Source organism: Canis lupus, chromosome 7 (assembly GCF_048164855.1).
Source record: "Canis lupus baileyi chromosome 7, mCanLup2.hap1, whole genome shotgun sequence".
NCBI lineage: Eukaryota > Metazoa > Chordata > Mammalia > Carnivora > Canidae > Canis > Canis lupus.
The window spans coordinates 10,248,495-10,263,397 of NC_132844.1; the positions used below are offsets into that span (position 1 = coordinate 10,248,495).

Below are 14,903 nucleotides of genomic sequence, written 5' to 3' on the forward strand. Positions count from 1 at the left end.
GTATAAATAGTATACTAATAAATTTTGTGCTATTATTTAGTCCTATGAACCTTCTGCCCTCTGGGTCTTTGTTTTGTTTTTAAAGATTTTGTTTGTTTATTTGTTTGTTTATGAGAGAGCATGTTTAGGAGGAGAGGGAGGGAAAGAATTTCAAGCAGACTCTGCACTGAGCACAGAGCCAACCTGAGGCTCAGTCCCAGTCCCATAGCCCTGAGCCAAAAACAAGGGTCAGATGATTAACCAACTGAACTACCCAGATACCCCTGGGTCTTTGGTTTTTGCTTAAAAGAATTGGAATTTTCTCCATAGATAGGGGGAAAATAACTAAGGAGGAATATCATCGTATCATTGGTAATCATTAGTTTATAATAGCTTTACTCTGAAAAATTGCAGAGCTTAAACTTCTCATATATTAAAGTTTGGAATTCAGATTCTGTAAATTAACTTGGTGATTTCTATTTATATTTCTTATTGCTTTTTTACTGGGTGATTTTGAAAAGATTTTATGTCATCTGTATATTAGCTTTTGAATTTATGCAAGACAAAATAGCTGTAAAGGACTTGATTTCAGCTACTTGGCTTCGGGATACTTTTTAAACTAATAGATACTCAATTTCTTGATAAAGTTTAATAGATTATTGTATAATCACATTTTGTTTTACTTGTAAAAAATTTAGTTACGGCAAGTTCTGGAACATTTGTCTCAGCAAAGTGAAAGCCAGTACCTAAAGATTCTAACAAGCCTTGCTGAAGTTGCCACAACAAATGGGCATAAACTGCTTAGGTAAGTGTTTCAAAATATAGACAAATCAATAGGTAGTGGTATCTGTCAGCTTTGTGGTTTTTTTGGCTTTTCTGGGAATGGTTTATTTTGTTGGATGTTTTCATCAGTGGTAAGATGTTCTAAAAATTTGCTGACTTACTGTTTCATTTTAAAGGACTAGGGCAGTCAGCTCTTACTGGGAGATATTTGTCTAGAGAGACTAAAAATATTTACTTAAGTGGATTTGGACATAGATGTCTAAAATTTTATAAGATGATAGATTAGTTATCTAAGTAAATATACATAAAGAAGAATCAGAAAGTTTAGGAGTCTTTTTTTTTTTTTTTATGTCCCTCCTTCAAGAAAATAGTTTAAGAATGTTGATCACTATAGAACTCTGTGTACGGACTACTGTTCAGCCTCTCAATATATCCACATGATTCCTTATAAAGTTTTTTCCTTAAACTGTCCTCCTCTGTTCAATTCTTTATTCTTTTTTTTTTTTTTTAAGTTTTTATTATTTATTCATGAGAGAGACAGAGAGAGAGAGAGAGGGGCAGAGAAAGAGGCAGGCAGAGGGAGAAGCAGGCTCCATGCAGGGAGCCTGGCATGGGACTCAATCCCGAGTCTCCAGGATCAGGCCCTGAACTGAAGGCGGCGCTAAACCGCTGAGCCACTTGGACTGCCTGTTCAGTTCTTTATTCTTTCAAAAGATGCTGTGGTTTTAATGGCTCATTGCTGTGTCCATGGAGGTAATGCCTTTATATTACTTGTGTTTATATATATATTGCATTTTCCTGTACCCATACTTCACTGTATGTTAGCTCCCCCTAATTAGGAATAAACAGCCCCAATTAGGTATAAGCAGCCATTTAGAGGTACCTGGGTGGCTCAGTTGGTAAGTGTTTTGACTTTTGATTTTGATGCAGGTCATGATTTCAGGGTTGTGAGATTGAGCACTGTGTCCAGCTCCGCACTCAGTGTGGAGTCGGCATGGGATTCTCTTTCTCTCTCTTCCTCTGCTCCTCACCCTGCTCCCTGTTCCCGCACATGTACATGCTCTCTCTCAAATAAATAAATCTTAATAAAAAAGGGAATAAACAGCCATTTAGAAATGGTTCATGTGTTTTTTTCTTAGCTGATAAATTTGGCCCACTTCTAATTTGGATGCTTTCTCCTTTGCAGTTTCCTTTTCATGTTTTTTAATACTTTGACAGTCTTAGAATAGGTCATGGTCTTCTCTGTCTTGTGTTTGCAACTGGAGTTTCTTCCTCCCGACACTCTGCTGTTTCTATAAATCAGCTACATTTTCAAATCCATTAAGTTAGCCCTTTTTTTTCTCTCTTCCTTGGGCTTTTCATATACTTCATTCAGATTGGATCACGCTCTATACCATTTACTTAGAAGGGTCTTTGCTAGGCCCCTTATCCTTCATGGTACCAACATCACCCTCTTGTGTTTTTCCATTAAGTCTTTCTTCAGCATTTCTACTCACTATACCATCTGCTAATTTTTTTTTTTTTTTATTCAGTTTCTACCTTTGAGACCACTTTAGATTCTGTTTATGGGATTCACTGAATTTCAGCTTTATGTAATGCTCTTGTTTTAATTAGTCATTTCTGTTAATCCATTTATTTGATGAGTACTTTCAATTCAGACATACTAAATAAAGGCATGGCTTGGGAGTCAGCCAGACTCAGGTTTTAACTCCAGATATCACTATTTACTATGCGATTTCAGCAAGTAACTGTTTTGAGTTTCCCTTTATCATCTACCCATGTATCTAATATATGTTTCTGAGTGCCTACTATCCACCAGGCCACCTGGTAGCTGATTGTGAATAAAACAGACAAGATCCCTCCTATATTTAATTTACAACCTATTCAGGATTTTATTTCCATGTTGGAAAATGGTATTAAATATCTTCTTAATGAACTATTGTAAAATACAATGATAAGGTACTAGAAAGTGCCAAGCATAGTGTGTGGCACATAGTAAAGTTGATGATTATGATTATATAAATGGAAAATGTCAGAGATAATGATTTTGGTTATTATAAATACTCTACATTTCTTACATTAGAAACTTAACCTATTTTTTTGTTTAAGTCTTTGTCCTATATTTTGCTTTTCCACAGTAATGAGAAAGTCTCTTTTTATGTATTTATGTTAAGTTTACCTTTAATAGTTATTAACCACGCACTCAACTAAGGAACATTCAAATACATTATTTCATTTAAACCTCACAGTAATTTTGTTATTTAGAAAGTTATTTCCATTTTACATAGAAGAAAACTGAAGTTTAACGATTTACCAAGCTATACATTAGAAGAACCAGGATTTCTATTATCATTAGTAAAGGGCAGATTCTGGATTCCAATTTGGAACAAGTAATAAAGGAGTTTAGTGGAACAGAAGTAGGGTAGGAGAAAGGGAGCTATAAACATAACAAGTTTTTTTTTTTAAGATTTTTATTTTATTTATTAGCGCACATAACAAGCAGGGGAAGTGGCAGGCAGAGGGAGAGGGAGAAGCAGGCTCCCCATGGAGCAGGGAGCCGACATGTGGCTTGACCCCAGGACACTGGGATCATGACCTGAGCCAAAGGCAGATGCTTAACTGACTGAACCACCCAGGTGTCCCATCGCACAACCATAGAAGTTTTAAAACTTTTTGCTAACCTGCATTGCCTCACGACTTACAATGCTATTTTTCATATGTTCTGTGAAATCTGTTAATTATGGCCATTTTGGGGTTCTGTGTATCTTTTTCTTGAGATTGGTAGTGAGTATTGGTTATTAGTATTTTATTAGAATTTACTGTATTGTTTTCTGTTTTGGGAAATCCTGTGTTTCTCCTTTACTCTCACACTACTACCACACTTACCAAGATATGTGGGTTTTTTATTCCTCAGACCCAGAAATTCTTTAGACAGCAGCTGTGTACAGTTTAACTCAACTTTGACAACTGTCCATCTAGAGATACATCAGATCTTAGAGGTTAAGGGCTTATTCCTATGAGACTGATCCCACTTTCAGATGCCAATTGCAAGTAGTAGGTCCCCAGATTACCTACAGCCTCTGTCTGACTTCACTTCGTATCAGAGATTCTCATGATCTTCTTCCCCTTAGATTTGATTATTTTTTAGAATAGCTAAAAGTATTCAAATTGAGACTCAAAGTATTCTTGTTTCGATTTACCACTCTATTAAAGATATGATAAAGAATGTAGATGATCAGCGAGGTAAAGAGATATATAGGGGAAGGTGCTGGAGGATCTTGAGCACAGAAGCTTCTGTCTCCATGGAGTTGAGGGTGTTGTCTCCCTCCTAATATGTGGATATGTTCAGCAACCTGGAAGCTTCTTGAATCCCATATTTTTAGGCTTTTTGTGGAGGCTTTATCATGTAGGCATGTTGATCATTAACTGCATTTCCGGGCCTTCTTCCGTTTCTGGAAAATGTGAGGTGGGTCTGGAAATTCCAAGCTTCTGATCATGGCTTCATCTTTCTTGTGGCCAGCCTCCGTCCAGGAGCCCACCAAGAGTCACTTCAGGAGAACAAGAAACACTGCTATCACCCAGAAATTATAAGAGGTTTAGGAGCTGTATATTAGGAAGTGGGATCAAAGATCAAATATTGGAACAAAAGATGCTCCTAGTGCTCTTATCACTTAGGAGATTATGAGGATTTTAGGAACTCTATGCCAGGAACCAGGGGCAGAGACCAGTATATATATTTGCTATTATCTCCCAACTGCCAAGGTAGAGTCTTAAGAGGATCTCAAATACAAATTATTCCTCCCTACCAGTTTATGTTTCATGGTACTTTTGCAAATTGTTCCTAGTGACAATTGAGATATTATTTAGCTTACTCTTAAAAAAATGGATAGCCTTTTGTTTGACTGATTCTAGGAATATTTACTAAGGACAAATATTTATTAAAGGCCCTTTTGCGGATAATGTTGTGTTCTTCTAAATAAGTACGTTATCTTGCTTTCTGTATACATATGGTTAAAGATAAAGATAGTTATCAATGTGTAAATGAACAGAAATCACAACTGTTTGCTTAGTAAGGCACTGAATCAAAGTATACTCTTATGTAAATGAAAGGTAAGTACATTGATAGGACTTTGAAATAGGAAATTAATGTTAAAACTTTTATATTGAGACACCTCATGGCTTGGGAAGAAATTATCATTTTATGATTAAATGGAGGATATGATGAAGCTTGGATTTTATGATCTTTTTGTATAATACTAAAGAGGTATTTCACAGGTTGTAAAGTGAAAAATAACATTTTTTAGATCCATTGAATTAGCTTGAAGAAGTTTAAACTGGATATAGTAATACAAAGTTTTAGACTATATTAATAATTGACAGTGATATTCAGATTCCACTGTAAGAAAATACTTCTTAAGATGTCTCATGAAGTGTTTCCTAGATCAGGTACTTAAATTTTTATATCTATGGTAATGTTGCAGAGGATTTACCTCTTTCTCATGGAAGAATTTGAGAATCATTATAGTTAAACTTTTCTGAGTGACAGCACAAAGAAAGAAATAGTTTCAGCTAAACTACATTTCTATTTTATCAGTCTTAACAATCTTTGGCTATAAAATTAGAAACACTTCATAAAGACAAATATGCAAAAATCAGTACAAGCTAAAGTAGTGATTCTATACACATTTAATTCAAAGTTACTAAAACAAAAAGTTTTGCTAAGTAGCTTTCACAGTTTAATAGTGTGGATAGCAGTAACTGTTACGTTTCACTAACAATTGGAACTGATAGCTAATTTTTATTGACTACTTTTAACCATTTAATAATTCCTAGAATGAGAAACAACAGGAATATTGAAGTGAAAGTGTCAGAAAACTTTGGGTTCCCATGTCACCAGGTTAGAAAATACCCTCTATTTGGCATTACCACACTGAAATTCTTAGAAGTAGGCATTTGTCATTTCCACATTACTAATTCCCCCTCTTTTTTAAAACGTTATCATTATTGACATACAATGTTACATTAGTTTGTGTACAACATACATAGTGATTCAACAATTCTGTATGCTACTCGGTGCTTATCATAAGTAGAGTCACTATATGTCACCGTATAACATTATTAAATATTATTGAGTTGACATACCATCTATCTACCAATTGATGGACATACCATTATGCCCAGAAGTTTATGCAACTCTTTACTCTATTGAGCAACTATTGTAATACAAGATAAGTGATGTTAGAGATTTCAAAATGAAACCACCACTTGAACAACAAGAGGTTTTTTTTTTTTTTTTTAAGGATTTGGCATTGGATTCAGTACAGATTTAGCCTAACTCCTACAGTTTCTCTGTGGAAGGGTAGTTGGTTGATATTTGTAATGATTAACAATCCCCAGGCAGTAAAGAATTCTAAAGGTCTTTTTGATTTGTCAAAGAAGGTTTGTATTATATTCAGTATTATTGTGTTAGTTGGATTTGAGTTTTTCTTTTCTTTTTTCCATGGTGGGATATATCCTATATTTATATAGAGTCATAAGACTACCCATTATTTAGAGAACCACCCTTGCTGATAGTAACTTTAAGATTATTCAATTTGTAAATGTTCTACTGTACATGAACAATTGGTTACTATTCTGGGGAGTGGAGGGAAAATGAGGTTATGGATAGGAGAGTAGAAAGTTTAGCTTCTACAATTGAGTTGTGGGTTGACTTAACATAATCAAGATTTCTATCATTGTTTCTCTGTGAAATATTCTCAGAGTTCTAAAGACTCAGTGTAATTTACATTATATACTTTGAGAAGTGAAAGTTCGAATTTGCGTTAAGTTGGTGCCTCAAGAAACCATTTTACAGTGGTGCTTTTCTTCATAGTTTTATGCTTTGATTATCAGTTTTATTCTGATTGCTTAAACATTAATAATTCATTCATATGCAATCCAAATAATGTATAGCAACTTCCTATTAAAACATTCCAACCCTGTCATGGTAGGAATTTGCTACTTATATTAGGAAACCTGCATGGTCAATGTAATTTGAATGTTTTAAATTAAGATGTAATTTGTTTTATTTCACCTAACCTGTTCATATTTTAATTTTTATTTTCAGTCTGTCTAGTAATTATGATGCTCAGATGAAGAGCCTCTTAAGGATTGTGAGGATATTTTGTCATGTCTTTCGAATTGGTCCATCCTCTCCCAGTAATGGAATTGATTTGGGCTACAACGGGAATAAAACTCCAAGAAGCCAAGTGTTCAAGGTCAGAAAAATATATGACGTTGTTAGGAAGATAGATGAAAAAGAGATGAATTTGACAAAGCATGCTTTCATTAGTCAGAAACCTCATAAACTAAGTTTGCTTCCTACTCATATCACATTTTAAGTTAGGTACACTTTTCTCCTTTCATTTCTGTCTAATCATTAGAAATCCTAAGTGGTGAGCTTTCTTCTGTATTTTTCTTATAACTAACATTGTAATTCCATTAGTGTTGTATTTTAAGATTAAAGATATTTAATTTTTAAGTCTACTTTTATTGGATTACAGGTAAATGTGACAATATGCAGCCATCTTGTGTTTTTTTTTTTAATTTCTAATTCAGAAGGAAAGAAAACATCTAGTTTTCTTTTTTTCTCTTGTGTCTATTTTTTTAAAGTTTTAATTTTAATTCTAGTTGGTTAACATACAGTGTTAAAGTTAGTTTCAGGTATACAATAATAGTGATTCAGCAATTCGATACGTCTCCCTGTGCTCATTATGACAAATGCACTTCTTAATCCTCATCACCTATTTAACCCATCCACCTCCCCTCTGAACATAATTTTTCTATTTAGAGGTTATTATCATGTGTGTGTTATGTATGTGTATGTGTTTTTGAAGTAAGGTTACGTTCATTTCCTGGATTTACTACCAATTCTTGAGATCACTTCAAGGAAAAATCATTGAGATATTTTCTTTAATTTTTTATTTTTTTTAAGATTTTATTTATTAGAGAGCAGGAGCAGGATGGAAGGGGGGAGAAGGATGTGAGGGGAAAAGGGCGAGGGAGAAGCAGGCTTCCCACTGAACAGGGAGCCAGACACAGGGCTGGATCTAAGCTGAAGGCAGATGCTTAACCAACTGAGCCACCACCCAGGCGCCCCATATATTCTTTAAATATTTTGTATTGCATCAGCTGCTTCCTGTAAGACCCAAGACAATGTTGCCACCCAAATCAAATTAAAATTTTACGAACTAAGCAAAATGAACATGGCTATAATTGCTATTGTTAAGGCTTTTTTTGTGGCATTTTATTTTTAGACAACTCAGATGTTGGACGAATGTGTAATTTTATAACTGTTTTTGTGTAATTTTTAAAAGGCAATTTAAGGGATTTTCATAGCATAAAATTTGCTTTTGGGTTCACAAAGGCTTCTATTTCTTTAGTCTTTTGAGTATAAATACAGGTTATCTATCCAAAAAGTGATATAAACATTTTTATGTGCTATTTCCTCAGATTGATAGCTTTACTGTCTGTAAAATTTAAAGTAAAACTAATGAACTATGCTAAATGATTCTTTTCTTACACAGAAATTTTTTGGGCACTTACAGAAAGGTGTTTTGGAAGTAGGAAGTATTTTGACACTAGTAGATTCTTTAATAACCTAAAATGGATATGATAGGCTTTCAGAAAGGTTTGTCTTGCATCTGTTTGCTTCACTATTTTTTTTTAAAGAATTAGTATAAGAAAGAGTTTGCAGCTGTGTGTGTGTGTGAGAGAGAGAGAGAATGTTTCTTATTTTTCCTTCCTTTTTTTTCCCTTATTGTGCCACCTCCTGGAAGAAATCAGTTATACATCTTCTTATAGTTAAAATTTTGGCTTTTTACATACCACTTCTTCAGCACGTCTTGTGTCTATTTTTTAAAATAGTGTTTGTAGTGATAACTTACTATCTTTGCAAATTTTGAATCTAAATATTGTTGCACTGTTTTGTCAGTGTTAAGTGAATTTTACTGCTTAAACATTCACATTCCATGCAGTTATTCTTAATGTATTCTTGTGTGGCCCAGGCTGTTGGTTACTGAATCGAGGCTTGATTTCATTTTCTGCTTATCCTCTCTACTTATCTATAATAATGAATACAAAATAAAATCAGGTATAAATACAATCACTGTTACCCAAATTGCATGTAGGTTATATTCACTCTTGTCTGATGTCTTTGGTGCTGTCGTTAAAATTTAAGTCTGCCATGTGTTTGCTAATGACATCAGAAAATAAGTTGTGTGCTAATTAGTAGCCTCTGTGTGGGAATTTAATGCTTGACTTAAAATGTTAGTTTTCTATCTAGCCCATCATTACAGGTATAATAGAGTAGAAAAGGCTATCACTGGTTTTCTTTGTGCTTTTCTTTTATGAAATCTAAACTCTGTTTTTGATTGTCATATATCAGTGACACATATAATATAAAAAGTTCCTTTTGTTAGTTTCTTTTTTCTTTTTTTAAGGTAATTTTTTTTCCATCATTGACAACTACTTATGCCTCTGACCACTCATTTTCTCTTAAATTTTGACCTTGCACATTAGTAAAATATTTTTATTACAAAACTCACCTAATTTTTAAAAACATTAGATGTTACTGTTAAAACATATAGGCTCTTTCATATAATTGTGTGAATTAAATGTAGACTGGAGGATGACAAAATGATCTGCCCTCCAACTTATAAGGATAAAATATAGAAACTGTGTTGTCATCTGTGTATATAAAGTCTTCGGTTCACTGTGGGGTGATTCACAGTTGTAAAGATCATAACCATTTCCTGAGTTCCTGCAATGCTAGATTGGAAATACCATCTTAATTTTTACCACATTTTGTCTAAGGTAGCAGTTGATCCCTACTTTCCATTTCATTAACTAGGTACTCTAACATGTCACTTTATTGTTAGGATTAACTAATGGGTTTTCCATTAAGTATGAGTGGATTTATAGGCCATGTGGTTTTAGTAGGTGAAATTGTTTAACATCCTGTTATTAGTTTTCTGATTTATCTAAGAAATCCTTTAAGTTAATCTTAACACTTAGCCATTTTTTTCGGTGTTAAGAGATATATATCTAGTGCTTGGGAACTTTGGGGCATCTGAGGGAGAAGGTAGTTATGGTTATTGAAGCAGTGGGAGCATGGGGAAGACAATTTAGGCTTCCTGAATCTTGATATGGTGTGTATGTGTGTGTGTGTGTGTGTGTGTGTGTGTGTGTCTGAGAGAGAGACAATAGTAAGCTGTGACTATTAACACTTTCATAAAATTATAATTGGGGATATTTGGAAGCCAGAAAAAATTGAGAAACTTTTTACATTAAAATCTTATCTTTGGGGTTATAACATTTGATATTATCAAATTGAGAATAGTCAGACTAAGAGAAAATTTCAAGACACTATTAGAGAACTTAAGTTACTAATGCTTTCCTATAAAATTTGTGTCTCACTTTGGTATATGGATATTAATAATTTTTTTGGATATTAATAATTTTAACATTATCCAACAAGTTGAGATTTTTATATATTACAGCTTTGAAATAGGACCTAAAATGTTTTGAAAATCATGTATGATAGTCACAGCATTGTTGCTATGTGTAAAATATATTTCTGTAGTAAAGACTATTCAGTAATATGAAATGAAGTAGTATTTCACAATGCCAAGAAGCCTGCTAATGGCTTCTGTAGTCATTGACCCATTTTCCATAGTCATTGACTCATTTTTCAGTAATAGTTGATATATTTGTATCTTATCTAATGTTTTTATCATTATTATTTATAGATATAGAAAGCATCATAGATAAGCTTTGCAATAGTTCATTTTTTTATTTTAAAAATTTACTTTAATCCTTTTTATCTGAGACTGCTACACCACAGTTAGAAATTAAAGTCATTTTCACAGTTTTCTTTTTGTTATTGAGGCATGAACTGAAAAAAATCTTCAAAGGGACAACTCTCTAGGTAAAGATGCCTTGAGGTTGGAAATTAGTTTTAATGCATGTGTGAATGAAGAATGAAAAGATAGGGAAAAGGATAGGGAAAAGAGAAAAGTAAAGAAAGGTCTAAGATGACTTACCACTTCTTTTTTCCCTCAATCTCTTTTAATTTTTGCTATGTTCCTTTACCAAAAACTCTTTCTAGAACTATTATTTTTACACAGATCTGGCTTTTAAAAAATTGTTTCTGGATTATTCAGAATTGACCTTTAATTTTTATGCATTGTCAGTGTTTAAAAGTAGGATTGTTGTTGATTCAGTCTTAGAGCTCTCCTCTCTGTGAGCAGTTAGGTATCATTTCTTGCCTTAGGCTTCATCTCCATCCAGTGTGTTCATTTTCTAGGTTTTAGCCCATCTCATTTAGAGGCCAATTATTCCTTTTGCCTTTTGTTTCAAGAAGTTTTACATTCCCACATGTTCTTTCTATTTCGGAAGTTCATTTGGTGATGTAAAACTAAAAGTTTTGCTAGCATAAAAAGTTCTTTTTCATCTTTTACAGCAGTTTTAATGTTTTGCTCATGAGGAGAATAAAGACATTTTCGGTGCAGGTGGCACATCAGTGTTTATGGCAGCTGGTACTTCTTGCACTTCCTTTCAGCAGTTCAGGGATCCTGGATCTCCCAACTGCTGTGCCTGACCATGGAAAAGCCTTCTTTGTGGGGGACAGGGGTGCTTATTTCAGCCTCAAAGTATAATTAGTTTCTTACTTTGCTTAACTGTTGCCTAGTGTGTACTAACTAAATATTTGTTAAATGAAGCAAATAGGTTTTTGTTGGTGATAGTGGGGGCTTTTTGCTTTATTTTGTTTTGTTTTCCTCTTTTGGTTTATTACAGTGAGGACTTGGGCTGATTTAATCATTTGCAAATGCAGTAAGTCAAATATTCTCAAAAAGAGAATGTTCTGGAAATAAGAAAAGCTGAACATATAGCAGATGAATTTGTTAGAAAATAATTGTAGGGGGGATGAGGTAAATGGGTGATGGGCATTAAGGAGAGTATGTGATGTGATGAGCACTTAGTGTTAAACGCAACTGATGAATTCTGGAGCACTACATCAGAAACTGATGATGTACTACTACATGTTGGCTAATTGAATTTAAATGTTAAAAAAAGAGAAAATAACTGTAAAGAATTTCCTGGAAGAACAGGTTGTTTAAATATTCCCTAAACTTCCAAATATAGTTGTAGAATCTATTTCCATAAAGTAAGATTTTAATATTTTAATCTTAAAAAGTAACATTATTTCTTTTGGTTGAAATATTGTAGGCATGGGTCTTTCTGAAGCACATGGTCTAATGTGTAGCATTCTGTGATCCTATAAGAAACAAAAAGGAAGAGTAACTTTTGTATTTGCAGAAAGACAATTCATCATTCTCAATAGGAATGTTTAAAGTAGTGTAGGAATAAAGGAGCATTTAACTGCTATCCTTGCCATGCCCCCATAATTGTTAAGTTTTTATGTGGGGTTAAAAATGTTCTAACAGGTCTTTTTTTCCCCCAAGTTCTATTGAGATATAACTGACCTATAACACTGTGTAAGTTTAAGGTGTACAAGTGTGATAATTTGGTACATGTGTATAAGGTCAGTTAACACATCCTTCTCTCATATTATTACCATTTTCCTGTTGTTATGATGAGGACATTAAAGCTTAACTCTCATAGCAACTTTCAAGTAAACCGTACAGTATTACTAACTAGTTATGGTGGTGAATACTAGATCACTGCTAGCTTGTTGTTTGATAGTATTTCTCCTTGTTAAAAATTAATGGGGGACGCCTGAGTGGCTCAGTGGTTGAGTGTCTGCCTTTGGCTCAGGTCGTGATCCTGGGGTCCTGGGATTGAGTCCCACGTTGGACTCCCCGCAGGGAGCTTGCTTCTCTCTCTGCCTCTCTCTGTGTCTCTCATGAATAACTGAATAAAATTTTTAAAAATTACTAATTATTAGGGATGATGTATATATTTCATTTTCTTTAGTACTTGGTCCTATTGTAGCTTTTGTGATCACATAATATATAAAAAGGAATTTCATTTGTTGTTAATTTACAAAAGATATTTCATTATTCTTAAAAGGAATATTTTAAATAGCGTAGAAATAAGAAACACTTTACTCTCTCCCTCTTTTTCTTTTTTTAAGCTGTTAATCTTTACTTGGAATTAAGAATTTGCTGGTCAGTATTTGATAATTACTAGTTATTAGAGATGGATTTTATGTATATGTGCATGAAAACATGTATGTGTGTGTATATATAAATATTACATCATACTTTTAACTTTACCATAAAATTTTCAAAATTCTGTGAATTACTTGTTAAAAAAGAGCACAGTAAACTTTTTAAAAAAAAATTATTTCTTTTAGTAATCTCTACACTCAGTGTGAGGCTCCGAACTCACAGCCATGAGATCAAGTCGCATGCTGCACTGACTGAGCCAGGCAGGCACCCCAAAACTAAGCTGTTTATTAAGCTTTTTTAGAAATTCTAATTTTTATAATTGAGAAAAGATTTATAATTGAAAATTGTTGACACATGAATATAGTAAAGGTTGGGGGATTGTATATATAGAAGTAGTATATGTTTTTAAAGCTAAGTTTTTGAAAAATTTTAAAAGAGGATAGATTGCTTATACATTTTTTTGTTAAGGTTTTAGTTTTACCTTTTTATCCCAAGGAATAAATTTTTGCTATAAGCAAAGAAATTGTTATTTATGTGGCATTTATGTTTTTGTTACTTCCTCTAGGCATTGTTATCACATTAACTTGGGAAAATAGAAATATCTAGAATAAATTTTCTCTTTTATATTATTTTTTTGTGTGAGGTTTTTTTCTCCTGGAGTTTAAGAATGATATTTAAAAAACGCTTCTGTTTTTCTCCTAGCCTCTTGAATTGCTTTGGCACTCATTAGATGAATGGCTAGTTTTAATAGCTACAGAATTGATGAAAAACAAAAAGGACTCAACGGATATCACTTCTATTTTACTGAAACAAAAAGGCCAAGATCAAGATGGTACTTCCATTCCTCCATTTGAACCTCCAGGACCTGGGAGCTATGAAAATCTATCCAGTGGCACAGGAGAATCTAAACCAGATGCTCTTGGAGGGAAACAGGAAGCCAGTGCAGACTGTCAGGATGTTATTTCTATGACAGCTAACCGGCTAAGTGCTGTCATTCAAGCTTTTTACATGTGCTGTTCTTGTCAGATGCCTCCAGGGTAAGATTTCTGCTTATTATTTCCTTTTCTGATAGATGAAGAAAAGCTATGATTTTTTTGTGACCAGTAACAACAGATAATAATTTGTTGATTTTAGGTTCTGTTCTGATGTTTTATGATACTTACTGTACTAATCTAAAAATATTTGAGTTTTAAGCATTATATAAGTCATTAATTAAAGATCCTTACTTTGTATAGGATGCTTAATTATGTATTCAAAGTGTATAGAGCAAAGATGTTTAAAATTTCAAGATTTTTAAACAGTTACTGTTTTATAAATTGACTGGGTATGCCTCAGTTTCTCAAATTTTTATAAAGACAGTCCAAACCCATATCTTTTTTTTTCTGTATAGAAGCCAGTCCATTTCTGTACATCATTATGAAATTTGCTGTATCATCAATTTCTCTGTGTTCTGATTGTTTTTTTTTATCACCCACAGAATGACCTCACCCCGTTTCATTGAATTTGTCTGCAAACATGATGAAGTTTTAAAATGCTTTGTTAATAGGTAAGGTTTTCTTAGATTTATGCATTGCCCTCGTAGACTTTTATTTCTTTACATAGTTTGTATCTCAACAGAAATAATGTTATTTCTATTACTATTCAAAAAATGCACCATGACAAGTAAAAGTATTACAAGTGTGGATTAATATTTTTCTCCTGCTTCAGTATCTGTATATCTGAATTTGCATTTGACTTAATAACAACTCATTCTTCCTGTCCATTCAAACAAATTATATTTTTCTTTTAGAAATCCCAAAATTATATTTGATCACTTTCATTTCCTCCTTGAATGTCCTGAGTTGATGTCAAGATTCATGCATATCATAAAAGCACAGGTAGAGATTTCTCTTAATCTTGTTTTTAGTCTGTCTAATGAAAAATTTTTAAATTTGAATGCTGTTTAATGATGTTAATTGTTATACTTGG

At 33.2% G+C, this 14,903-nt stretch overlaps 1 protein-coding gene across 5 annotated transcripts in view; it reads left to right on the forward strand.

Moving 5' to 3' along the window:
- HACE1 (HECT domain and ankyrin repeat containing E3 ubiquitin protein ligase 1) overlaps positions 1-14,903 on the forward strand; it is a 107,295-nt gene that overhangs the window by 47,330 nt on the left and 45,062 nt on the right. For all 5 annotated transcript variants that reach the window (XM_072831946.1, XM_072831949.1, XM_072831947.1 and 2 more), the window contains 5 exons: positions 678-784; positions 6,869-7,019; positions 13,638-13,972; positions 14,413-14,481; positions 14,725-14,812. In XM_072831946.1, the coding sequence (XP_072688047.1) occupies positions 678-784; positions 6,869-7,019; positions 13,638-13,972; positions 14,413-14,481; positions 14,725-14,812 (750 nt within the window). The remainder of the gene's footprint in view (positions 1-677; positions 785-6,868; positions 7,020-13,637; positions 13,973-14,412; positions 14,482-14,724; positions 14,813-14,903) is intronic.